At 41.6% G+C, this 26,177-nt stretch overlaps 1 protein-coding gene across 1 annotated transcript; it reads right to left on the reverse strand.

Moving 5' to 3' along the window:
• Positions 1-1,200: 1,200 nt before the first annotated feature.
• On the reverse strand, positions 1,201-25,891 carry LOC123234657 (cocaine esterase-like). The gene is made up of 13 exons (XM_044660600.1): positions 25,819-25,891; positions 20,378-20,582; positions 14,567-14,705; positions 11,936-12,069; positions 11,478-11,631; positions 9,338-9,442; positions 8,272-8,370; positions 7,443-7,583; positions 5,654-5,728; positions 4,896-5,043; positions 4,055-4,177; positions 2,099-2,177; positions 1,201-1,519 (listed from the first exon to the last, which is right to left on the reverse strand). Exons 1-13 carry the CDS (start codon positions 25,889-25,891, stop codon positions 1,333-1,335), a joined length of 1,662 nt encoding a protein of 553 aa, XP_044516535.1. The 3' UTR covers positions 1,201-1,332.
• Between the last annotated feature and the right edge of the window lie 286 nt (positions 25,892-26,177).

Below are 26,177 nucleotides of genomic sequence, written 5' to 3' on the forward strand. Positions count from 1 at the left end.
CTCAGAGTAATTAACTATTTAAGCTGAAGAGGAGCATAGAGATGGTCTTATGATCCCTCCTACTCATTTTACCAAAAATGAGTCAAGAGACCATAAAACACAAGCCCCTGCCCTAAGTCATATAGCTAATGAACATGTGGGTCTCTCTGGAGCCTCAGTTTTGGCAAAGCACTTTAATCCCTTGGGAAGTAGGTTCCATTATTCTCCCCACTTTACAGAGGAAGAAACCAAAGGTGAGAAAGCTGAAGTGACTTGCCTCAGGTCACATGGATAGTAAGAAAGTCTGGGGTGGAATTTTAATTCCGGTCTTCTGGACTCCAAGTCCATGGCTCTATTTGTGATGCTACCCCAATACTTCATAATTAGAGGAAAAGCTGGGATGCCAATTCAGGTCTTTTGACTCCAGGCTTCATACCCTTTCCACCTAAAGTGCTGTCTCTTCACAAAAAAAAAAAAAATGGCATATAGAGTGATGGCTGGCCTCTAAAGCAAGACAGAAATACTGCTCTTCACTCAGATCACCAGAGGCAGAACAGTCCATTTCCTGAAAAGAATGTTGGATTTGGAATCAGAGGGCCTGGCTTTTCATTGTCTCTCTGGCCCTAGTCAAGCCATTCTCCTTCTGGCTCTCACTTGATGACTTAACATCCCTTCTGGTTCTAAGCCCTTTAATTCTGGAGACAAAGGATTCTTTTCTAGAGGTAGAATGAACTAAATTACTTCCTCTTGGGTTAATATAATTGAGTTTTAAGAGATCTATATGCCTGGGATAGCTAAGTGGCTCAGGAGATTGTGAGCCAGGCTAAGAGATGGGAGGTCCTGGGTTCAAATCTGATCTCAGATACTTCCTAGCTAAGAGATCCTGGGCAAGTCACTTCACCCCCATTGCCTAGCCCTATTGCCTAAGATAGAAGGAAAAGGTTTAGAAAAGAGGAAGAGAGAGAGCCACAGAGAGATCTATAAATCATATAGTCTAACTCCTTCATTGAACGAATGAGGAAAGTGACTCAAAGAGCTTAAGTGACTTGCCTGGTATGACACAGCTTTGATGTGTCAAAGACAGGACTGGAACCCACCACTTCCTAATTCAGAATCTGGCATTTGATCCACTAAACTAAAACTTCTCTCTATCTCCTTATTATGCAGATATATTATTATGTATCTCATTATTGTCCCTTTTGAATAGCAGTTTAATTCTTCTCCAGCAGTAATAATGATTGGGAGTCAAAATATCTGACCCAAAGTGCATTGTATTTAGTAGGTATTGAGGAAATGCTCAAAGGAAACGTTGGGAAGTTGTCCGACAGCAGCCATAGCAGGGCTGTCTTAGGCTTAGGAGTCATGCCCTCTGGACAACTGGTCCATCACTGCCTTCTTCTTCTGAGGCAAACTCTTCAGCCAGAACTCCATTTTTTCTGCCTTCAGGTTCCTTCCCACAGACAGCTCCAGGCCCAGTTGCAAGTACTCTTCATTCTCGTTGTAGGCTGGCCAGTACAGCAGGTCTGCGCCATTTGGGTCCCTACAGACAAGAAGTCACAGAGGGTCAAGAAGAAAAGACATCCATCCTGGAATGGGCAGCCAGAGAAGCTGGGAAGGAGTCAGCCACAAGCAGCAGCAACCACCCAGGTAAGAGCTGGTCACCTACACCGAAGCAGCCCGGCTTAATCTTTCATGTGGTGCATGGTGGCATCCTTAAGGGAGAAGGCCAGAGAGATGATATGATTCATAGTGTGACACAGCAGAGCCAGGATTTGAATCTGGGTCATCTGAGACCAAGCCCAGTATCCTTGCTGCTAGACCTTATGCCACTCTTTCTCAGGGAGGAAGAAAGGTCCCCAGAGCCCGGGGGCGATGCTGTGAGCTGAGTTGGGTTTCTCCCAAAGTGACTACTTGCTTTTCTTGGGCCAGGAACTTGAGGAAAGGGCTGTGTTTGTTCACCAGACCTTTCCCAAGCAGTCAAAGATAATTTTGTTTTCTTTGAACCAACATAAATAAATCATAAAATTTCTTTGCTAGGGGAAAACCCCTGGGTAACAGGAAGGCAAATGGTCCCTTCCAGGGAACCTTCCTAAAGAATTGGTGGAAGGGGGATTCTCACCCATTTCGGGCAAAGTTTGCCCAGTAGGCCATTATCTTCTGGCTGAATAGTTTTTCCTCAGGTGTTGCTCTACCTAAAACTAAGAGCAGGAGGGAAATAGTCAACATTAGTTTCCTTGTCTCCCTTTTCCACTTCCCCAGATGTTGCTGCTGAGGCTGCCAAAGCCAAGTTCCTAAAATGCCATTTTCTGCATGTTGCTGCAATACTGGAAAACCTCCGAGGGTTTCTGTTGGTCTTAGGACTGAGCCTGTGTGACTACAACAAAGTCTCACCTCAGAGAGCCACCAGGGTCTCTTCAGGCAAAGACAGGAACTCTCCTTGGTTAGAACTTTCAGAGCATTCAGGGTCTCACCTGACCACTTCTCACATTCTATTGTTATGGTGGCTATGTGTGCCCCTTTCTCAAAGCCTCCTCAGGCGGGTACAAGTGGCTGAGGGCTTTTCTAAGCTACAACAGCATAGCACAATATATAATAGTACTGGTAGTTATACAGTCTTTGCTTGTGGGCCCAGGCCCAGACAATGTCCGTCATTTAAGATCCCTGCACTGGATGGTATAGACACACGCATCACCAGCAGCTGGGCCATAAAGTAATGAATTCATTGCCATGGCAAGTCATTAAACAGACAAATGTACAAACTGGTCTTCTATGGGGCCAGGACAATGGCAGGGAGATGGAAATAGAAGCAGGAGGCTTCCAAGAGCACAAATTTGGGACCGTGTAACAATGTGCACTCCAAAAATGTGAGACTTCTGTCCAATGACCAACAAGTAGATGCACTAGTGGAGAAAGAAATGGCCAACCACTTCAGTATCTTGCCAAGAAGACCCCAAATGGAGTTGCAAAGAGTTGGACAGAGCTGAAAACTCCACAATAACAAAACCAGCATTAACTCCAAAGACTGCTAAATGGGAGAGAGAATTTTGTCCATTCACCAACAAGTGGATGCACTATTGGAGAAACTGATAATGGAAAGGAAGGGAAGGAAGGAGGGAGGGAGGGAGGGAGGGAAGGAAAGAAGGCTTCCAGCACATTGGGTAGATCCTCTGTGGAGGATTTGTAGAAGCACAAACATAAGAATCATGCAGGATGAGATGGTATGATAGGTTAGGGTCTATAACAGAAGAAAGAATGTGGGCATTAGTAAGTCACAGGTTCACTGACATATGTGCTTATGCCTCATCTTCTCTTCTGGGTAATAAACTCCAGGAATCAGTCTGTGACTGTTTTATCTTTGGGTCTTCCCCAGAGCTGAACATAGGGCTTTGCATGTAGGATGTGTTTAAACACGTAAATTGAATGGAATCAAATCCAGAGCCTGATTCAATTCTCCTCATTACTTGAACAAGCAAGGTGAGTTGGGGGACCTTTGAGGCCAATATCTTAACACAGAGGAGCAGAAGCAGCCCCAAGTCACATGCAGGCTGTGTGTCTTTCTTTGAACATTAGACTTGGAGGAAAGCCCAGGTGGAATGAATCTCAGCTTTAATATTTATTAACTGTGAGACCCTGGACAAGTCACTTATTCTCTGTTTGCCCAAGTTTCCTAAACTATAAAATGAGGATAACAGCCCCTGTCTCACTGGGTTGTTGTGAGGATCAGATGAGATAACACGCACAAAATAAAGCCATTCACAAATCTATATGCACCGTTAAACTGTCAGCTGTTAGTAGTATTATTAGCTGTGTGACATAGCCGTGTCCCAATTTTCTTCCCTCCAAAATGGTTCTGATTATACACATGGACGAGACAACTCTCACAGGGCAGCCATGAAGGTCAAATGAGTAGCTCTCTGTGAAGGTGCTTGGTGGAAAGATTAGGCATTGAGATTCACTTGGATGTCAAAGAGAGATGGGCAGGGGCTGACAGGGAGGACAGCCCCGGAGATTCCTCCCCCTCTCAGCCCCCCACCCAAGCCACAGATTCTCCCTCCCTCCAGTCTCCACCACTTACGGGGTCCTCCAAAGACAAAACGCAGCTCATCACCATGGTCTGCTTTCACAAAATTCGGTTTGATGCCCTTAAACATGCTTGGTCGGTGCTGAAATTCATAAAAGTAGACTGGAGAGCTAGAATCTAGACAAAGATGAGAAATGCCCCCTGTTACTGACACTTAGAACACAGGGCCAGGGCATAGCCATAGGCCCCTGACCTGATTCCCTCCTTTGGGGTGGAGGACAATGGGAACTGGGCACTAACAGGCAAGGAGGCGAGGAGCTAAATGGCTCAGGCAACTGAGAGTCAGGCTTGGAGATTAGAGGCCCTCAGTTCAAATCTGACCTCAGACATTTTCTAGCTGTGTGACCCTGGTCAAGTCCCTTAATACCTATTGCCTAGCCCTTACCACTCTTCTGCCTTGGAACCTATACCTAGTACCAGTTCCAAGACAGAAAGTAAGGGTTTAAAAAACAACAAAAAAAGAGGTCCTGGAGTGGAATCCTGGCCCTGACTATAGGACCTTGGGGGAATCCTTTTACTCCCTGAGGCTGATTTTTCACCTACGAAATGGAGAAAATCATTTTCCAGAAGGATAATGCATATAAAATACTTAATAACCACTTAGTGCTTTAGAAACGTGGATAACTATTACTATTTTTTGTAGGGAGTCTTCACTAAGCCCAACATGAAAGTCAATGGGAAGAAAAGGGAGGCAGAAGAAGGAAAGAAGTTGAGGTGAGCCTATTAAAATCAAGGGCAGAAAACTCCTGTTGAGGGGGGGAAGTGGGGGAATACACATGACCCCCAGAGGAGACCTTCTGTCCCTGTTCCTATACAGGATCAAAGCCATACTCACTCTTATGGTGTTTGGCCACTCTGAGGGCAGGACTAACAAAGACTAAGTCCCCCATCATCTCCTGGAATTGCGCTCGGAGTTCTTTGGGATCCTCAGTATTTCCTAAATACTTTTCCATCATTTCGTGTACAATTTCAGGAGAAATATTCTATATGAGACCCAGGAAGAGACCAAGTAAGAGAGAAGAGATTTTACCTGGGGATGATTGTTTGGGGAATCTATGTCTATTGATTTTAAGGTTGAGCTGCTGCTCATGAGTCTTGGGTCCCATCAGATCCTTGTCCACCTCCCCAGGGCCTATTCTTCTGGGGTTAAATTCTTCTAGAAGATATAAGGCAACCACCTGTTGGGCATGGTGTAGAAGTTACTCAGGCCTCAGTGAAAAGATAGCACTAGATTGAGAAGTGCACAGAAGCCTACACTAAGCTATCAGGAGACAGGAAAAATTGAGTCTGAATCTAGTCTCAATCCCTTAGACCAGCTATGTGATCCTGAGCAAGTCACTTAACCCTTTTCTTCCTCATTTTCTTCATTTGTAAAATGGGGACCATAATAGCCTCTACTTCTCAGGATAGTTGAAAAAGTCAAATGAAATAAATGAATAAATCACTTGGCAAACTTTATAGTAGTATATAAATTCTAGTTATTATTTATCATTATTATAGTAGATAATCTCTAAGGATTCCTTCCAACTCTGTGACACTATGAGTCTAGGACCATGAAAGAAGAAAGTAAGTTTACCTTCATAGCTATCTTACCATGAGTGGGCTTAGAAGTATTTCTCTGATGCTTTCTCTACTCATCTCTTCTTTGAACTTAGAGATACCCAAGGCCTTTGAAAAGAGAAAAGGTATGCCATGAGTACACTTCGAGAACTTTATACATTTTTAAATTAATTGTATCTAAGAAGCCATTTTTAAGCCCTTTAAGAAGGCTCCGTCACCATTGGCTTGGTTAATCACTCTCAAATAATGCCCAGCACACACTGAATAACATGGGGCCTAAATGTAATATCCAGCATTTACTGCCAATGGCCTAGCACATACTGGACTATGCTCAGGACATACTCAACAAGATTTGGGGTTTATGGTATAATTCCCAAAACACACTCGATAACTCAAATACTTGAAGAGCTCCTTAATATTAGAAAGGAAACACACAGCCTCCTCTTCATCTGACCCATATAAGAGTCCAACTTTGCCTACATGAGCATGAGAAATAGCACAAGCATGAATCCTTCAAACAGGTAAAGGATGTATAGTTATCTCAGCATTAATAGTATATCTAACATCCCTGTAGACCCAGTGGCCTTCACTTCTTTTTTTTTTAAAGAACAAAGTTGAACAAAATAAACTTTGGGGGAGAAGTCAGTTTGAATGCTTATTTTTTTGGTCTTCACTTCTAAAGAATGATACCTCCCTTAGGAAAGAGATCTGGCCTAGAATTTGGGAGACCTGACCTCTAGGCATGTCTCTGACACTGACTTGCTGTGGGAATATAGGTTCTTTTCCCTGAGCCTCCATTCTCACATTGACAAAAATGGGGGTGATTGTCTTTGAGGCCTCTACTTCATCGAGAATACTTGAGGATGGTTGTTTTGTAAACTATAGAGTGCTGCATCAATGCGAATGGGTATGATGATGCCTTTAAGATAAAGGAAACTTGTAGAGAATATTTAACCAAAGAACAACTAGAATTGTCTTGAGCCTCTCTGAGGAAATCTGTAGGTAAAATCCATTTCTTGGAAAAAATAGCCAGGGTCTGAAATCACTTCTGACTCTTCCAGGAAAGCCTAAAACAGGGTGCATTTGCTAAAGGCATAATGCAACAAGGCACAAACAAATGCAATGTGATCTTGAGTTGCACTAAGAGAATCAGAACTTTCAGGAATAAGGAGGGGATAATTCCTTTGAACTCTGCTTTGGTCATAACATACCTAGAGCACTCTGAGTTCTGAAAGCTACATTTTAGGAAGAAAACAGATAAGTTAGACAACATCCAGAGGAGAATCACTATAATGGTGCCACATGGGGATCAGTTGAAGGGATGGAGGATATTCAGCCTGGAGAAGAAAATCTGGCAGGGTATGGAAGGGTAAACAGAGACAGAGATGGCAACTAAGTACTTTCTGAGATGTCATGTGTCAGAGGAAATTTAAAAAAAGAAATTTGTTCTATTTGGTTGGAAGGTAGAATGAAGAACAATGAATGGATGTTAAAAGAGGCAAATTTAGACTTGATGGAGTGAGATACCCTGTTAAACAGTTATTGGTGTTTAAAAGTGGAATGGGTCACCTCAAGGGTACAAGTATCCTCTCCTTGGAAGTCTTTAAATATAGGCTAGACACCCATTTGTGAGGTTTGTTATAGAAATTTAGCTCTGGTTTGGACTCCATAGCTATCAAAGGTCCTGTCCATCTCTGAAATTCTGTGACTCTATAAAGAGCAAAAATGCCAAAATCACAAAGAGTTGGGCTTAACTATTTTTGTCATCCCATTCCATGCATACAGGAGAATTGTTAAGAGAAAAATCAAGAATCTTATTTACCATAGGAATGAACCAACCATACTCATGATTGTTGACACCAATAATGCTGGGGACATGATGGAATGTTCCAGTGGCCAAGAGCTCTTCAGGATGTTTGGGGAAGAACTGGCCATCAACCACTCCAGGGATTATTTTAAAAGGCTAAAGAAAAAACAAAAGGAAGGAAAAAGTCTCATCTCCTTCCACAATATTCATCCCCTTTGTCCATTTCCTAGTTCATTTCTTCTTTATGATCCTCCTTACAATAGCCTCTTAAATTGTCTCCCTGCCCCCAATCTTCCTACCAAGCCCATGCCATCTGTCCTTCACATGGCAATATACATTTCTGAAGCAAAGTTTCACCATGATACTTCCACAACCCCGACCATAAAGCCACAAACCCATAGAACTCTAACACATTAAAATGAGAAGGGATATTAGAATAGAATGTTAGAGTTAGGAAAGAACATTTAGACCAAAGAATTATAGAATATAGGATATTAGAACTGGGACTTAGAACATTGAATGTCAGTGCTAAGAATACCATAGGTTTAAAGTAGAGGATGCCACGATTGGAAAGGATCCTACAAAGTAAAACATTAACGCTGGAAGAGGCCTTAGAATATAGAATATTCAATCTGGAAGGACTGTTAGAGACAATTCATTTCCCTTTTTTTATACAGAAGGAAATTTGAGACCCAGATAGCTAGTGATATTCTCAAGGTCTTCACCCTATTTTCCACCAAAAGAGGGAATGAAAAAAGAATGTCAGGAATGGGTGTCCAGCACTGTCCTAGCCAATATGGCAGCTCTTATTGACTCTGTAATCCTTCCATCTTAGCTTACATACCTTGCTAATAGCCAGCATCTCCTCTTCAGTTTTGTTTCTTAAGCACTCAATTATGGAGGCAGAACCACAATTATCACAAGCAGACAGATTGGCAACGAGCTGCAAAGAGGCCCCCAGAAAGTGTTAGCAGCCTCATAACAGAATCTTCAGTCTATGCTTGAATAAAGAAATTCTATCATATTCAGTAGTAAACTAGCAAGACATCATTTCTATGAGTGACAATGCAGAAATGGCAAGGAGAAGACCAAGCTGGAGTCTGTCTGAGTGCCTAAGGGTGCACAGGCTCAGTACCAGTCAGTGGGGGCAAAGTCAGGCAGAGAAAGGTTACAAATCGTCCCTACTATCCAGGAGTTTACTATTTACTCAGGGAGAAAAGACACAAATATCTATAAAGGAGGCATAATTTGGTCTGCTATGTTGAAAGAGCCCTGACTTTGGCTTCAGAGACTTCAGTTCTGGTCCCAGGTCAGTCACCAACTCATTGGGTGACCTTGGGTAAGTCACAGAATGACAGAACCACAGAGAGAGAAGGGAGCTCACAGAACATTTCACCTAACCTGTTCATGGGCACCCTTGAGGTCTTCCTACTGTTCTAGAAATTTCAGAAAATTGAATTTGGAGCTAGAAATGACTTCAGATATCTTCTAGTCTAATCTCCTTTTACAGAGGAGGACACTGAGGCCCCAGTGAAGGGAAATGACTTACTTAAAACTACAAGCATAGTAAGAAGCAGGGCCAGCAGTGGAATCCAAGGCAGCTAACTAATTCCACTATACTATCATTTCTTCCTTCTCTGTGCCTCAGTTTCCTCCTCTATAAAATGAGGAGGTTGGACCAGATGATCTCTACAGTCCTTTTCTGCTTGACCATTCAATGGCATTCCAAAGGATCTTAAAGGGCTATACAAATGCTAATTGTTATTGTTGTTCAGTCATTTTCCAGCTATGTCTGACTCTTCATGATCCCAGGAGACACTGAAGTTCCGTGGGACTGGCCGTGGCATTGGGAGGCCAATAAGCTCAAGGAAAGAGGAGTGTTTGTAAAGATCAAAATCCAAGAAACTTACGCATATAATTGCTTCGGAGCTGGTAGAAAGCATGCCAGGAAGGATGGCCACACCACTCTCCATGATTGCTCTGTGGAACAAGCCTTTGGACATGGGGGACAGAACCTGAGGAACCAAACCACAGCAGAGGAGAGGAGGAAGCAATTATGGAAGCCTGGATACTCCAGGCTTAGCAGAGAGACGGAGGAGCCTGAAAGATAGGACTCGTACCCTGCCACATCACTAAGCTAAAAATATAGGACAGTCATAAACAACAGTTTCTTGAGGACACTGACCTACTGACCCTTTGGCACAGCCAGGCCTACATCTTAGTTCAAACAGAAATGGGGGCTACTTAGCTTCAGATGCTGCCTAGGCCGATGGTATAGGCACAAAGTACAATAAGAGGTCTGTACCTGTTCAATGCATTTCAACCTCCTTAGACTTTGCCCTAACTACTTCTCTGGGCTTTTCTGAGCAGAAAATGAAATGATAGCTGTAAAGTGCTTTGTAAACCATAACATGCCATGTCAGGATCACAGATTTACAATTTGTGGGGACATTAGAAGTCATCTAAGTTCATGTTTCTCATTTTATACATCAGATAATTTTTTAAAAATACATTTATCAAGAGCCAGCTAAGTGACTCAGTAGATGGAGAGCCAAGCCTGGAGGTTCTATGTTCCAATCTGGCCTCAGATGCTTCTTAGCTGTGTGACCCTGGGCAAGTCACTTAAATCCCATTGTCCTAACTAGTCATCTGTCTTGGATCCAATACATAGTATTGGATCTAAGACAGAAATTAAGGGTTTATATATATTTATACACACACACACATATGCTTAGTATGTGTCAAGCACTGTGCTTTGCACTGGAGACAGAGAAACAGAAGCAAGACAGAGTCTGCCCCCAAGGAATTTACAGTCTAATAATGAGGGGGGAAAAAGAGCAGGAAAGAGATGTGATTTAGGGAGATGACATGATTTGTTCAAGACTACAGAGCTAGTAAGTCACAGAGCCAAGATTTGAACCCAGGTCCTCTCACTCCCAGTCCTCTGCCATGCTGTCTCCTGTCAGCTATTATTATCCTCCCCTTGTTATCTTCATCTGATGCCTCATCATCATCTTGAGCCTAAGTCAGGAGGACATCAGTGGGTGGTATACAGCAGGTTGGATGCATTGCTGGAGGACCAGATAAGGCCTACAACCCTCTTGAGTGAGCTAGAACCAGATTAAAGTATCATTGGGAAACATTTAACAAAATTAATAAAAATTCAATAAAACATGGATCACATTTCATTTTAAAGGTGTCGCTATGTGGCTTGCAGAGATCCTTATGTATGGATCGATGCCTTCCTTTCTATTTGAGTTTGAGCCCACATGTATTGTGGACAGAATGCTGGACTTGGAGTATGAAGGGACTTGAGATGGAATTTTACTTCAGATGCTTTCTACCCATGAGATCTAAGAAAGTTGATTAATCTCTCTCGGTCACAGTGCTTTCATCTGTAAAATGGTGCTCTCTTATTTTAGCTAATGGGTTACTGCAAAGATCAAATGAGCTTACCTATATGAAGAATTTTGCAAATCTTCAAATACTCTCTTTCATTAATATGTCGTTGGGGTGAAAGATTCTACTAGGTCCAACCAGTCTGGAAAAGCTTTGATTAGAGGCCTACCAAAGAATTTAATGTCTGCCTAAGTTTGCTGCAGTGATGACTTTTTCAGCAACAGAAAGGCTCTGAGCAGAATTAGAAAGGATTCCATAGTAATGAAACTGGGGGCCCCTGAAGCATCGAATCATGGTTATTATTACCATTTTGATCCTTTAGTTCCTTTTCTTTTACCTTTTCCCTTTTGTTGTTGTTCAACTTTTACAAATGCATTCTCTGTCTCAGATGAAGTAAGAGGAAGAAGGGTTTGGATCCACTTCTAGGCTAAGATAAATCAATTAGGCTTGGGGCAAAGGGTTTTAGCCGGATTTACAAACAGCAGGCAAGGGCAGGTACCAGCCTGAGAGAAAGAAGTCATCACCCCAGTGGTTCAGAGAAGGGAGACAAAAAGAAAAGTGGTAAGAAAAAGCTCCCGTCCATGTGATTTGATCTTGGATTTGGCTATCAGAAGCCTCCTCCCAGACCAGGGTAGTTCCTTTACCACCTACGTGTGAGGAAACGCTCATTGCCCCAGCAGACTCGCCAAAGATGGTGACACGGCCAGGATCTCCTCCAAAGTAGGCGATGTTCTCCTGGACCCACCGCAAGGCAGCTACCTGATCCAGGTAACCCCAGTTGCCAGGTGCATACTCATCCCCAGTGCTGAAAGATGGATTAGAGAAGGATTGAGAATTCTGAAGAAAAGCACCGGGTTCATAGAAGCATAATCCTATTCACTCAATTTGTGAATGAGGGATCTGAGGCTCAACAAGGGACTTAACAGAAGTCAAAGACATCATAAGCAGAATACTTTGCACTCAGATCCTCTGGCTACAAATCCAATGCTTTTTCTACTACAGTAGGCTTAGTTGGGGGGGGGGGGGGGAGAAGACAAAGGATGACAAGAAATCTAGTACCTCGTCAGGACAAACATTTGTACTCACATTTGACTGGGGTCAAATCTCACCTAAAGAATCCAAGAACACCCAGCCTATACTGGATAGTGACCACCACCACGTTCTGGGATGCAGACAATACTGAGCCATCATACATGGAGGCTGAGCCAAAAATGAGACCACCGCCGTGGATCCATACCATCACCTGCAAGAATCAGACATGGTCTTTCTAGCTGGGTGACTCTGAGTAAGTCACTTAACCCCAACTGCCTGGTCCTTATCACTCTTCTTCTTTGGAACCGATACTTGGTATCAATTTTAAGACAGAAGGTAAGAGTTTAAAAAGAAAAAAAAAAGAATCAAACATGATTTTCCTTACAGGAACAAATCCCATTAAACAGGGCCAGGAAGCTCCCTTGCTCAACAGTAAAACACAGTATCCTGTTACCTTGTGACCCATAGCACAAAGTGTGAGGGAATTTACTTCTTACCAAGATATTGTATATCAAGAGTAGCCAGGACATGTGTAAGAGCTGTTCTTTCAGATAACAGCCCTCTTGGTCTGCTTTGGAGGCAGTAAAAATTCCCCTTGTACCTTACTGGCACAAATCAGCTCCCTGAGGTCCTTCCACTGCCAATGGATACACAAAGAGCAAAGCAATCCCTTCTAAAGGATCCTTATTCCTCTGGAACAGGAAAAGGAAGCAACTCCCTGGATGGATTCTAAGGGCACAGACCCAACCAGACAATAGAGATTGCACTGTAGGCAATAAGTGAGTAGTGTGGGGCAGTGAGGTGGCACAGTAGAAAGAGAGGGTTCAAAATCTGGTCTCACTCAGTTCCTTAGCTGAGTGATCCTGGGCGAGTCACTTAACCCCCATTGCCTAGCCCTTACCACTCTTCTGCCTTGGAACCAATACACAGCATTGATTCTAAGGTGGAAGGTAAGGGTTTAAAAAACTAAATAAATAATGAATTAATGATGTGGGGCAGCTAGCTGGCACAGTGGAAAGAAAGGATTCAAACCTGGCCTCAGATACTGTCTCACTGTATGATCCCAGGAAAGTTACTTTATCCCCAACTGCCTAACCCCTACCACTCTTCTGCCTTGGAACCCATACTTTACTTATTCTAAGCCAGATGGTAAGGGTTTTAAGGGAGGGGGAGGGGATAAATAAGTAGTCATAGAATTTTTCTCTGAAACAGTAACTGATCTCAAAGCTAAGCTAAGCAGCCAAAACAGATTACTAGCAGAGGTTATGCCTTCTGCTGGTTCTTATAGGCTACTTGATTTATAAGGAAAAAAAGAATCAACTGATGAAAATCCATTTCAGTGATCAAACCAATGTTTGCCCTGTGCCAGCATATTTGCCCATCCTCTTTGCCATCTGTCCTTGCATATCATTTCACCCCAGAATGTAGTGGTGTGGCCATCTGTCAACCACTCACACATATACATCAGGTTGTGCTGTGTCACTCTTATATGGCTGATACCAAACACCTGCAGAATTCTCCAGCAAAGAAGTTCACAGCAAGTTTCAGCCAAGTACAAGCTGTGGGGGCAGCCTGCCATTTGGAAAGCCAGAGAGGAAAACATTGGCAAATTAAATGTTGGCTTGTTGAGATTCAGAGATGATTTCGTGGGCGAGCTGACATTTGAGCAGTTTTGTTGATTATCATTGATTTTTTTTTTTAATCCTTACCCTCCATCTTAGAATCAATATTATGTATTGCAAGGCAGAAGAGTTGTAAGAACTAGGCAATGGGGGTTAAGTGACTTGCCCAGGGTCACACAGCTAGGGAGTGTCGGAGACTAGATTTGAACCCAGGGGCTCCTTTCTCTAGAACTCTCTCTTTACTGAGCCAACCAGCTGTCCCCATTATCACTGATCTTAAGAGAGGAAACCTTGTTTAAGTGAAATAAGGACAGCCTTAGCCTGGAGAAGAACTGAGTTCAAGTCTTGCCTCTGACAATTATATAATGGTGACTAACACGTTGACCTGATGCTTCCCACAGAAAAACTGCAGAGTCTGCTTCTGAAAGAGTTATGATACTCTGTAAAGGAAGTGCCCTGGAAAGACCCCAGAACATACCAAGATCATTTGTGCCTGGCTCCAGTTGGCTATGTGGTTAGCTCATTTACCTCTCCAGGTGGAGAAACTAAGCAATCTGACACACTTTACAAAGGTACCGGTCCCCATCCCACCTATCAGCTCTGGGGCCACAGATAAATTACTTTAGCATCTCAGTATATCAGGTAGCTCTCTGAGTCTGAGTTACAGAAGAAGTTCATCTCTTCACCAATAGGAGTTTCTTCCCTACTCCAGTGAAATGATAGGTGAAGAAGTGCTTTAAAGGCCAGACTTCATCAATACTTTCCTCTATTCCTTTAGCAATGCTGACCTTTAGCAAATTCCAGACCCCAGAACTACCTCTCAAAGTTCTAAGGAGTGAGAGAAGCAAGAACTTCCTAACAATGGGAGCTGCCAGCCAAGGGTACGGTGGGTTGTCATGAACGGTTCCGAGCTCCCTGAGCTTAGAGCCTTCAAGAAAGCTGGATGACTTGTCAGAGATGCTTAGGGCAGATGAGTGCTCCCATACTAGTGGGAGGAGATGACCCTGAGGCCTCATCTGGCTCTGATGCCCTGGGATTTTACTCCCATGCTCTGGAAGCGCTGGAAGTTACAGAGATCTGGCTTACTGGTAATCCAGTCCCTTCCTTTATGTTGTCGGGAACATAGACATTGAGGTACAAACAGTCTTCAGAACTGGTAGTCACAGGGATGTTTAGTTTCAGGACCTTTATCAGTTTTCTTAGGATACTGACATCCTGCAAACACCTGGAAAACAGCAGAAAGAATGGACGTGAAGAGAATCACTGAAGGCACCCTCTGATCCTACACTACATTTAGGGATATGATGATATTGGATTCCAAATGGAGTTAAGCTCCACTTCCAATATGGTCTCACCAACTGTTCTTACTGGGATGGAAAGGATAATAACAAAAACAACAAAATAGTGATGATCTCCAAGCTACGTGGAACAAAAACATTTCCAAAATAGAGGAAACCAGCAAAGGAAAACAGAATCATGTTGAAACAGAATGATGGATGCACCATCCTTGTTGTCTTGCATATTATTGGATTTGTACCAAGAACGGTTTCAGTATTGATTAAATACTATTGATTAGTAGCCTGCAGATAAAATTATATCCCAATAATTTATTCAACTATAAAGTGTTATTTAATCCACTGGTGCAATAGTCCATAAAATATTTTAAATATTTTATTTTTCCCCATTATACTAGAACAATTTTTAACATTCTTTTTTTATAAATTTTGTGTGCTTGGGGACAGCTGGGTGGCTCAGTGGATTGAGAGCCAGGCCTAGAGATGGGAGTTCAAATCTAGCCTCAGATACTTCCTAGCTATGTGACCCTGAGCAAGTCACTTAACTCTCATTACCTAGCCCTCACTGCTCTTCTGCCTTAGAACCAAAACACAATATTGATTCTAAGATGAAAGGTAAGGGTTTAAAAAAAAATTTTTTTTTAGTTCCACAGCACGATTCTGAAGGACTTATAACAAAGAATGCTATCCACCTCCAAAAAATGAACTGTTGGAATCCAAAATGCAGATCAAAGCATATGATTTTTCACTTTAGTTTATTTAGGTTTTTATTTGGGGGTTTTGGTTTTACATGATTATTCTCTTACAACAGTGAACAATATGGAAATATGTTTTGTATGATAATACATGTAAAATCCAGATCAAATTGCTTACCATCTCTGGGAAGGGGGAGGGAGGGGAAGAAGGGAGACAATTTGGATCTTCTAATGTCAGAAAACTTGTGTGGAAAATTGTTATTACATGTAATTGGTAAAATAAAATATATATTTTAAAATTTTTGAGTGACAAATTCTCTCTTCTTCCTCCTCTCCCTCTCCTTGAGGCAATAACCAATCAAATATAGATTCCAAAAAATATTGCATATAAAAAATAATACACTGAATGGCAACTTTTCTCCTAACTGTCTGACTATCTGAGCTCCATAGAAAAAAAGATGAGATCTTTAGTACATTGGGTAAGTTTTGCACCTAGAGTCAGGCAGATCTGAGTTCACTCCAGTCTTAGATACTTATCTCTCCAGTCTCTGACACTCATTCACTGCATGACTCTGGGCAAGTCACCTACTCTAACTCAGCCTCAGTTTCTTCATCTGTAAAATGAAGCTAAAAATTGTACCTACCTCTCAGGGTTGTTGCAAGAATCAAATGTGATAATTTATGTAAAGTGCTTTATAATTTCAAAGTGATATATTGATATTATTTATTGTTATATTTTTATTAATAATAATAATAGTTAATAATAGCTAAACTTTGTTATGGGTTAGCCCTCATAATGGTTTGCTAACTGCTTTCCTTTGTGGCAGGTAGGTGGATAGAGCATTGATCCTGGATTTGAACTGAGTTCAAATCCAGTCTCAGATACTTCCTAGCTACATGACCCTGGGGAAGTCACTTAGTTTTTATTTGCCCCAATTTCTTTATCTGTAAAATGAGAAGAATAATAGCTCCTACCTCCCAGCATTTTGAAGATCAAACAAGATATTGAATAACGCTGACACATAATTGGGAGTTCTATAAATGTAAGCTATTGTTATTATTTCCCAACATCTCCTTTGATTTTCAAAAAAGATCTGAGGTGGGCCGGGCAAATATAGAATACAGACTGAGACCCTGAGGCCTGGAAAGAACGAGTACATTTATCCACATCTCCCTGCTAGTAGGGAGCAAGTCCACGTGAGCACTCCTCCTCCCGACAGAGATCTGACCCCTTCCGTGAATGAGCAGGCTAATGCTCCATCCAAGTGACTGTCGCTAAAAAAATTAACTCACCTGGGGCCACGCTGATTGCACAAGCTCTGCAAACTGACCGAGGTGGGTGCTGAGGTCAGACCACTGACCGTAAGGCACCCAGTCAAAGCCTTTCCAGGTCAGTAACACCTGCCAGAGGTTCTGTTTTGCTCCTATAGGCTTGGAAGCAGCTGGAAGCCTCCTATCAAGAGGCCGTAATCAAATTCCAATAAGGCAAAAAGCTAGAATTTCTCTTTGAGAAAAGCCAGTATAACCACATAAGAAAGTTAGTTTGATTGAGATTACATTCTAGGGTTCAAATCTGGCCTTGGGCACTTCCTAGCTGGGTGATCCTGGACAGGGCACTTAACCTTGTTTGCCCAGCCCTTGCCCTTCTGGCACAGAGTTTTTAGTAGGACATAAACTAAGGGTTTAAAAAAGTCATAGAAGTGGGCTTGGGATCGTATTTTGGACTCCAAACAGAGCTCAGAGGCCCTCTAGTCCAAACCCCTGTAATTGATGCAGGCGCTGAGGACGTCCAGTTAGTGGGACACCCAAGATGGATCTGGTCCTTCTAGCTCCCAGGCAGGACTCTTTATGCCACACTTTCTGTTTCTCTATCTTTGTTCTCCTAGAATGAGGATTCTCAGAGGTTTTTTTTGATGTCAGGCACCCTTTATTCTAATAGAAATTATTGAGTGATACATGTATAACCCAGTGGAATTGCTTGTTGGCTCGGGGTGGGGAGGTGGGGAGGAAGAGGGGAGGGAAAGAACATGAATCCTGTAACCATGGGAAAAGATTCTAAAGTAACTAATTAATTATTTTTTTTTAAAAAGAAATTATTGAGGATCCCCCCAAAAGCAATTGTTTAAGAGTTAGATCTATTGATGATTACCATATTGGAAATGAAAACATCTTGATACTATTATAAAAATAGTTTTCACCTCATGAACCATTTGAAAGGATGCCCAGACCACACTTTGAGAACTGCCAGAACCTGTTGGTAAGTTAATGGTGCAGAATAAGGTTCAGCATGTGCACTTGTCACTCATATAATGCACAAAGTATCCCTTTCTTCCTCCTAAAATAGCTCTATAAAGCACCCCTTTTTTTTCCTCCTAAAATAGTTCTTTGGGGCAAAGTAGAAGTAAATAACTTGGCAGTAGAGTGGATAGAGGGTTGAACCTGGAGTCAAATCCAGGCTCAGGTAATTACCAACCTGAGCAAGTCAGGTAATCTCTGTCAGACCTCAGTTTTCCTTATATGTAAAATGGGAATAAGAACATCTACTTCCCAAGGTGTAGACGAGGATTAATGGAGAATATTTGCACAGATCCTTGAAAACCTGAAAGCATTATATAAATGCTAGCTGGGGCAGCTACGTAGCACAGTGGATTGAGAGCTAGACCTGAAGATAGGACCCTGGGTTCAAATGTGAACTCAGATACTTCTAGCTATGTGACTCTGGGCAAATCTCTTAACCCCCTTGCTTAGTCCTTATCCCTCTTCTGCTTTAGAATCGATTCTCAGTATTGATTCTAAGACAAAGGTAAGTATTTAAATTTAAAAAAAGAAAGAAATTACCTAATATATAAATGCTAGTCCTTGTTAACAGTAAAAGTCAGAACACCTGGTTTTGAACCTTGGTTCTGATACTGTGTGATCTCAGGTCCATCACTTAACCTCAATGGGCCTCAGTTTACATCAGAAGGAGTTAAGCTACAGGATCTCTAAGGTTCCTTCCAGCTCTCCACAAAACTGTGAGTTTCTGAGAACTGTTTGTAGAGGAAGGCAATGTAGTACAGTGGAAAGGACAAATGAATTACTATGTGGAAAGCACTTTGCTGACATTGAAATGCATTATTTTTTATTACTTATTATATATTTTATTATACTATATATGATATTTAATTCTTATTATTATTATTTAAACACAATAGATGTAATGTTAGCGCCTGAGTCTAAGCCAATCTTGAAAAAGTTACCTTTTTTTTAAACCCTTAACTTCTGTGTATTGGCTCCTAAGTGGAAGAATGGTAAGGGTGGGCAATGGGGGTCAAGTGACTTGCCCAGGGTCACACAGCTGGGAAGTGTCTGAGGCCGGATTTGAACCTAGGACCTCCCGTCTCTAGGCCTGGTTCTCAATCCACTGAGCTACCCAGCTGCCCCCTAAACTCTTACCTTTTAAGACAAAAAAGCTCTAGGACTAGGCAGTGGAGGCCAAGTCCTCTCAATTCTAGGCCTGGCACTCTATCCACTGAGCTACCTAGCTGCCCCAAATAAATTATTTAACTTCTCTTGGTCTCAGGTTCCTCAACTATAAAAAGAAGGGTCTGGGCACTCAGGATGTATTAAAACTTAAATGGTGCTAAAATCTTGGGTTACCCAATATATGCCAGTAAATTGCTTTTTTGATGTTGTCATTGTTATCAAGTTATTTCAGACTCTCTGACCTCATTTGGGGCTTTCTTGGCAAAGATACTGGAGCAATTTGACATTTCCTTCCCCAATTAATTTTACAGACGAGGAAACTGAGGCAAACAGGGTGAAGTGACTTGTCTAGAGTCCCATGGCTAATAAGTGTCCCCTGTGCCACCAAGCTGCCCTGGGAAACTGCTGGCAGTATTGTATTTGATAGTAGCAAAATGGAAACCAGACTGATACTCAGAATATCTGGACTAATTGTGGTATATGAATTCATAGAATGTCATTGCAGTGTAAGAAATGATGAAAGATAATTTTGGAGAATCCTGGATAGTGATGCAGGGGGAAGTGACCAGAACCAGGAGAATAATATATACAATGATTATCCAAACGAAAATAATCCTGTAGGGCAGCCAGACTCAGATCCAATGTGGCAAAGAACACTAGCTCCAAAGAACATATGTTGAAACCTCCCTCCCTCCCCTCAATAGGGAGAGGAGGTGGGGGTGGAGGACTAGGGGTGCAGAATGTTGTATGCGCTGTCAGATATAGGTCCTTTGGTCCACTGAATGGTCTTTGTCCCAAAGGAAGATCCCATGGTAAGGGGAATAGAGGAAGGGGTGTGTAGGAGGAAATGAGACATGTATATGACTGGATATTCTGACTTTTGCTAATAATGAGAGCTAGCATTTATATACTAGTTCTACTATCAGTTCTAAGGCAGGAGAGAGGTAAGTTTTATATATATATATATATATATATATATATATATATATATATATATATATATATATATATATTTAAACTAAGGCATCCTTAAATCTTTTTAAAAAACACACAAAAATGTTGAGCTTATGGTCTCTCTGACCTCCTTCTACTCTAATCTTTATGAATCAGTGAATCTGGGCTCTGTAATTTACTGGCTTTGTGACCTCAGGTGAGACATTTAATCTCTCTTAACTTTAGTTTTCCTTGTAGAAATATTGGTACTAACTAATTCACAGCATTGCTCTGGAACTCTTAAGTCCTATATAAATGTGGATAATTATCATTCTGCAATTCTCCGAGGCTCCATAGTACTAGAAAGGGACAGACGTTCATTCCTTCAAGAGCCATTTTTCAAATGTCCACAGAGAACTATGCTCTTTGCATTGGGGAAGATACAAAGTTTAGATAAGACAAGATCTTGTGCCCATTTGGCAAGGGAAGTGTAAAAGGAAGCTACTTACATGGGTGGATAAGAAGTTGCATTTCTCACATCACTCCATGAATCCAGGGGTTGTGGAGGAGAAAACCTCAGAGCTCCAATGGGGGGTTTGGCAAAGGGGATTCCCAAGAAAATATTGACATTTTTGGCAAGCTCCTTGATGGTGATTTGAGTCCCTTCGACTTTTCCATTCTTGGTGTTCCTGATGAAGTCATCAGCCTTGTGCCCTGGAACAAAAACAAATAAAATCCTCAGGGACAGACAAAGGGCCAGGAATTGCTGGAGATGTCTAAATATCCCTCTCTCCCTATCCCAATCCACCACTTTTTCCTTGTATAGGAATGCAGGTCTCCTTCTATTTCTGCCTTCTCAAAGGGAAGATAAAGAAATTAATACAGGATCAGTCTTAAAAACACTCCCCTAACTTGTAAAAATGTATATAAAACCCAACTCCAAAAGGCTTAACTCTAATCAGTGCTCTGACCAACCAGATTCCAGATGACCGATGATGGAGCATTTTACTTAATTCCTAATAGACAGGTGATGACTTAGAGTGCAGAAGAAGATACTTTCTTTGGATATGGCCAATTTATAAATTTATTCTGCTTGACTATGTATATTTATTACAAGGGCTTTGTTTTTTATTTTTTTCAATGTGTTTGGGATGGGAAGGGAGGGAGAAAAAAATCTACTTTTGTTCATTAAAAAAATAAAGTTAAATGTTTCCAAAAAAGTGACTTGTAGAGATAAAAAGTCCTAACCACCTTCCCTCAACTGGAGCTCCTGAACCCAGACAACCTGAGCAACCTTACCCCATGGCCTGAGCCCTTACAAAGTCTTAGAATGGGTGGACCTCAGAGGCCATCCTTCCAATCCATTCCAGAGTAGGAATCCCCTCTACAGTGTCATTGAAATGTGGTCATCGCTTCCCTTAAAGATCTCTGGTGATGGGAAGCTTACTCCAGAGAAAAGCCATTGTACCTTTAGATAGTTCTGATACTGCCTCAAGAACTGTCTAGCTTTGGGATTCTGAGTCCCAGCCAATGTACTGCTCCCTAGCAATCCCACTCCCAATTAGCTTAAGAAGGCACAAAGTCAAAGTCAGTGCCAGAGTTCATAGAGATTATTTAATTGAACAAATATTTCATTAGCACTTGATAGAGGCGAGGCCTTCAGCTCTGAGTTGGGGATAAAAATGATCCAGGCCCTGCTCTGGGAATTTGAATTCTAATAAGGGAGAAAGACATATGCCCTACCCCTTCCTCTACAAAAAGTAGGGGGAGCTACAAGAGAGAATTCAGATAATTGCAAAGAAAAGATTCAGGAAAAGTGTTAGAAAAACCTGATGAGTCTCTCTTCTTTCATGGGTACAAAACCTCAGATATACCATGACATGTTGGCTAGTTTTATTAAACTGATTTTCCTCTTTAAAATATTTTGTTATAAAGAATGGTTCTAGAAAGAAATGAATATCTAAAAACAAAACCTATCAATAAAAACTGAAATTAGAAAAAGAAAGAAAAAATCTGAGGATAATTGGAAAATTTCTGAAGGCAGTAGCATGTAAATTGGTTGTTGAAACAAGAGAAACAAGAGAGAGACTAAGAGAAGCCTATCCTAAGAATAAAGGGAAAATATCCCTTTAGCCCCTGTATATAGGATGGACTAGAAAGGGAAGTTGTTCAGTCATTTCAGTCATGTGTGACTTTTCATGATCCACAATTCCTTCTGCAGCTCATGTGACAGATGAGGAAACTGAGGCAAACAAGGTGAATGACTTGTTCAGAGTCACATGGTAAGAATCTGAGGGTATATTTGAACTCAGGAAGATGTCTTCCTTACTCTAGGCCCAGTACTATATCCACTATATCCCCTCACTACCTTGGAAAGGGAAGAGATATGAACAAAAGAAGAGAGATGAGAGGGAATTGGACAAGAAGGTGGCAGGGGCAGGGGAGTGAAGTCATTTTATTAGGCTGGAGAATATAAGGGGTATTAGGAGGAGCCAAGGTTGGAGACAGTATGCTGGCTTTGGGATCAGAGAAGGAGGGTTGGAATCCCAGCCCTTGCACATAGTGCCTTTGGGAATTTTGGCAAATCATCTCCAATCCTCAAGCCTATTTCTCTCTTGTCTAAAAGGAGGTGACTGACCTTGATGATCTTTAGGGACTCTTCAAGCCTGAAATCCTTTGATCCAAAAGCAATAGGCTGCCCTGCACAATGTTCTATGGTCACTCTTCTCTCTTCCACACTAGATCAGGGGTTCCTAACCTTTCTGGGTGTTATGAAGCCAAAGCCGAGGGACCTTTTCTCAGAATCATGTTTTCAAATGCATAAGGTAAGATTTAAAGGATTGCAAAGGAAAGCAATTCAAATGAAATGGTCTTCAAAATATTCTTTGAAAAACAGTTTGCAGCCCCAGGTTAAGGAGCTTATAGAAGGATTTCATAGACCAAAAATATAAGTACTAACATCTCAGCCCAGCACCTCTGAAAGCCTGTCAACCTTCTCTAGCTAAAAGAACTCTAAAAAAATACAAAGTACATGGGGATGTACTGAAATACAGGTCATTACTTTTTGTTCTCTTCTCTATGATAGCAAGGCTTTGAGGTTGAAAATCAAGAAGCAAGTCACTAAAACAGTGCAAAGAATTCTAGGCGTGAAGTCAGAAAGACCTGAGCTCAAATCAAATCAAATCTCTCTCTCTTTTTTTTTTTTTTTTTTTAATAACCCTTACCTTCCCTCTTGGAGTCAATACTGTGTATTGGCTCCAAGGCAGAAGAGTGGTAAGGGGTAGGCAATGGGGGTCAAGTGACTTGCCCCGGGTCACATAGCTGGGAAGTATCTGAGGCCACATTTGAACCTAAGACCTCCCATCTCTAGGCCTGGCTCTCAATCCACTGACCTACCCAGTTGCCCCCTCAAATCCCACTTCTGCTACTTACTTATTATGTGGCCTTGGTCAAGTCATTTATTTTCCCTGAGCCTCAGTTTATTCATCTGTAAAATAAGAAGTTTAGACTAGATGGTTTCTAGAGGCCCTTACAGCTTAAATGTATGATCCTATGATCCCTATTTTCCTCACACCCAGGTCCAATTTCTATTATTTCCAAAGACTCCTCACCTAAAAATGATTATCCCCTTATCTCTGCCAAATATAATCATATATTTCACCTCCCTTACTCAGTTAAACTGTTTTTTTTTTAAATTTTTTAAACCCTTAACTTCTGTGTACTGGTTGCTAGGTGGAAGAGAGGTAAGGGTGGGCAATGGGGGTCAAGTGACTTGCCCAGGGTCATACAACTGGGAAGTGTCTGAGGCCAGATTTGAACCTAGGACCTCCTGTCTCTAGGCCTGGCTCTCAATTCACTGAGCTACCCAGCTGCCCAGTTAAACTGTTTTTTAAAAATATTTTTACATTTTTTTTTACCAATTACATGCAATAACAAATTTCCATACAAGTTTTTCTAAGTTTTATGATCAAACTTATCTCTCTCCCTCCCTTTCATTTCTCCCTCCCAGTGCTAGCAGGTGATTCAATCTGGGTTATTCAGTCAAATTTTTTGAAAAGGCTATTTATGTACTTGGTGCCTTCCTCTCCTCTCACTTTCTTGTGATCTGGCATCCAATCTCATAATTCAACTGAGATCTTTTTTTTTTTAACTTTGAGTTCTAAATTCTCTTCCTCCCTCCCTTCCTCTGATTCTCCCCTCCCTAAGATAGTAAGTAAGCAATCTGATATGGATTGTACACATGTAATCATGTAAAACAACTTTCCATATTAGTCATTTTGTATAAGAGTTTTCTAACAAAAAAATGAAGAAAGTGAAATATAGTAAGTTTTGGTCTGCATTCAGATCCAACAGCTCTTTCCCTGGAGGCAGATGGTATTTTTCATCCTGAATCCTTGGAGATTCTTAGATCAGTCTATTGCTGAGAATAGCTAGATCATTCACGTTTGTTCATCATATAATATTGCTGTAACTGTGCACAATATTCTTCTAGTTCTGCTCACTTCACTTTCTATCTGTACCAATGGTCTCTTAATGGCCAAAGGGAATGGCCTCTTCTCAGTCTTCATCCCACTGTGGCATTTGGCCCTATTGACCATGATCTCCTCACTGGATTCTTTTTCCTTTCTGGGTTTTGATGAAATTATTCTTTCCTGAGTCTCCTCCTTATCTGGCTGTATCTCCTCAGTCTCCTTTATCCATTCATCATCAGTGTCATATCTGGTCCTTGTTCTCTTTTCTACTCTCTCTCACTTTTGATGACCTTATCAGGTCTTACAGGTTCAAGTATCTTCTCTATGCCAGTGTTCCTCAGATCTACATAGCCAGCCATGATTTCTCTCTTGACCTTCATTCTAACTTCACAAACTGCATCTAGGACATTTTGAAGCAAATGTCCTAAAGACATCTCAAACTCAACATGACAAAACAGAACTCATTACCTTTCTCCCCAGATTCTCCTCTCTTCCAATCTTTTCTATTATAGGGGAGGATACTACTATCTTCCAATCACCCAAGTTCACAAACTCAGTGCTCACCTCAACTGCTCATTTTCACTCATCCCACAAATCCACTAAGTTGACAAATCTGATCCTTTTTGCCTCCACAACCTCCCCTTCTCTCCCCTCACATGGCTCTCATCTTAGTCCCAACTCTGGGCATCTTTTACATGGACTATAGCAATAGGCTCATGCCCATCTGCATTCCAATACATTGTCCACACAGTCACCAAAGTGATATTTTTAAAGCCCAGGTCTGACCATGTCACCCCCATAGTCCTACACACTTGGTCAACTTCAATGGCTCCCATTACCTGTCTAGAGTCAAATATAAACCCTCTGTCATTTAGAGCTCTTCAAAACCTGGTCCCTTCTTCCTTTTAATGTCCTCCTATATTCTCCCCTTCACATACTGTGCTATCTAGCCATATTGGGGTGCTTATTATCCAGCTCACATGATATGGTGTCTCCCTTCTTATCTCTGACTCTCAAAATCCATGGTTTCCTTCATTCAGGTGTTACATCTTACATAAAACCTTCCCTGATCTCCCTAGTTGCTAGTGCCCACCTTCTCCAAACTACCTCACATTCGTGCTTTTCATATTATGGATATACTTACATATGTTCAGTGGATTATAAGCTCCTTGTCACCTTTATCTTTGTATTACCAGTGCCTAGCACAGGCTTGACACTTAAGTTATTGTTGTTAAATTAGATGTTTCCTGGAGTGAATCTCACTGATGGAAGAATGTGTAAAGAGGGCATCAATTTCTTATTAAGCAAACCCAGTTCTGTCCCCTTGAAATAAAGCTAACTATAATCACTCATCCCCAGCCCACCCAACCAGTCTGTGAGGGCAACAAGAGAAAATAAATAACCCACAAGCCTCATAGTGTCCTACTTTCCCCTAGAAATCATCTCCCATTCTGGATCAGCCTGGCAAAACTTCTCACCTTGGGCTGAAATTAGGAGGCACAGGACCCCTACAATCAGGACCTTGGGCAGTTGGGAAGTCTTCTTCCACATCTTCTTCTCTGCACAGTCTTCTGGTTATGCCTGATCAGATTCTAGGACTGGGTTTTAACTGAAATCAGCTGGGTCAAAGGGCATCCCAGGGAAAGTAGAAGCTAAGGGATTCTGAATTGATTTCCTTGTTAAAATTTGCTTTAGGGCTGCTTGAAATGAGAATTTTGATTGAATCCCTAAAAATGAAAAGCAGATTAACAAGTTTACCCTCCCATCAGGGATATGCTGGTAAATGTTTAACACTTGATTCTAAAAACGCTCTGTTCTTGGACAGACAGAAACCTAA

This window comes from Gracilinanus agilis, chromosome 2 (assembly GCF_016433145.1).
Source record: "Gracilinanus agilis isolate LMUSP501 chromosome 2, AgileGrace, whole genome shotgun sequence".
Taxonomy (NCBI): Eukaryota; Metazoa; Chordata; class Mammalia; order Didelphimorphia; family Didelphidae; genus Gracilinanus; species Gracilinanus agilis.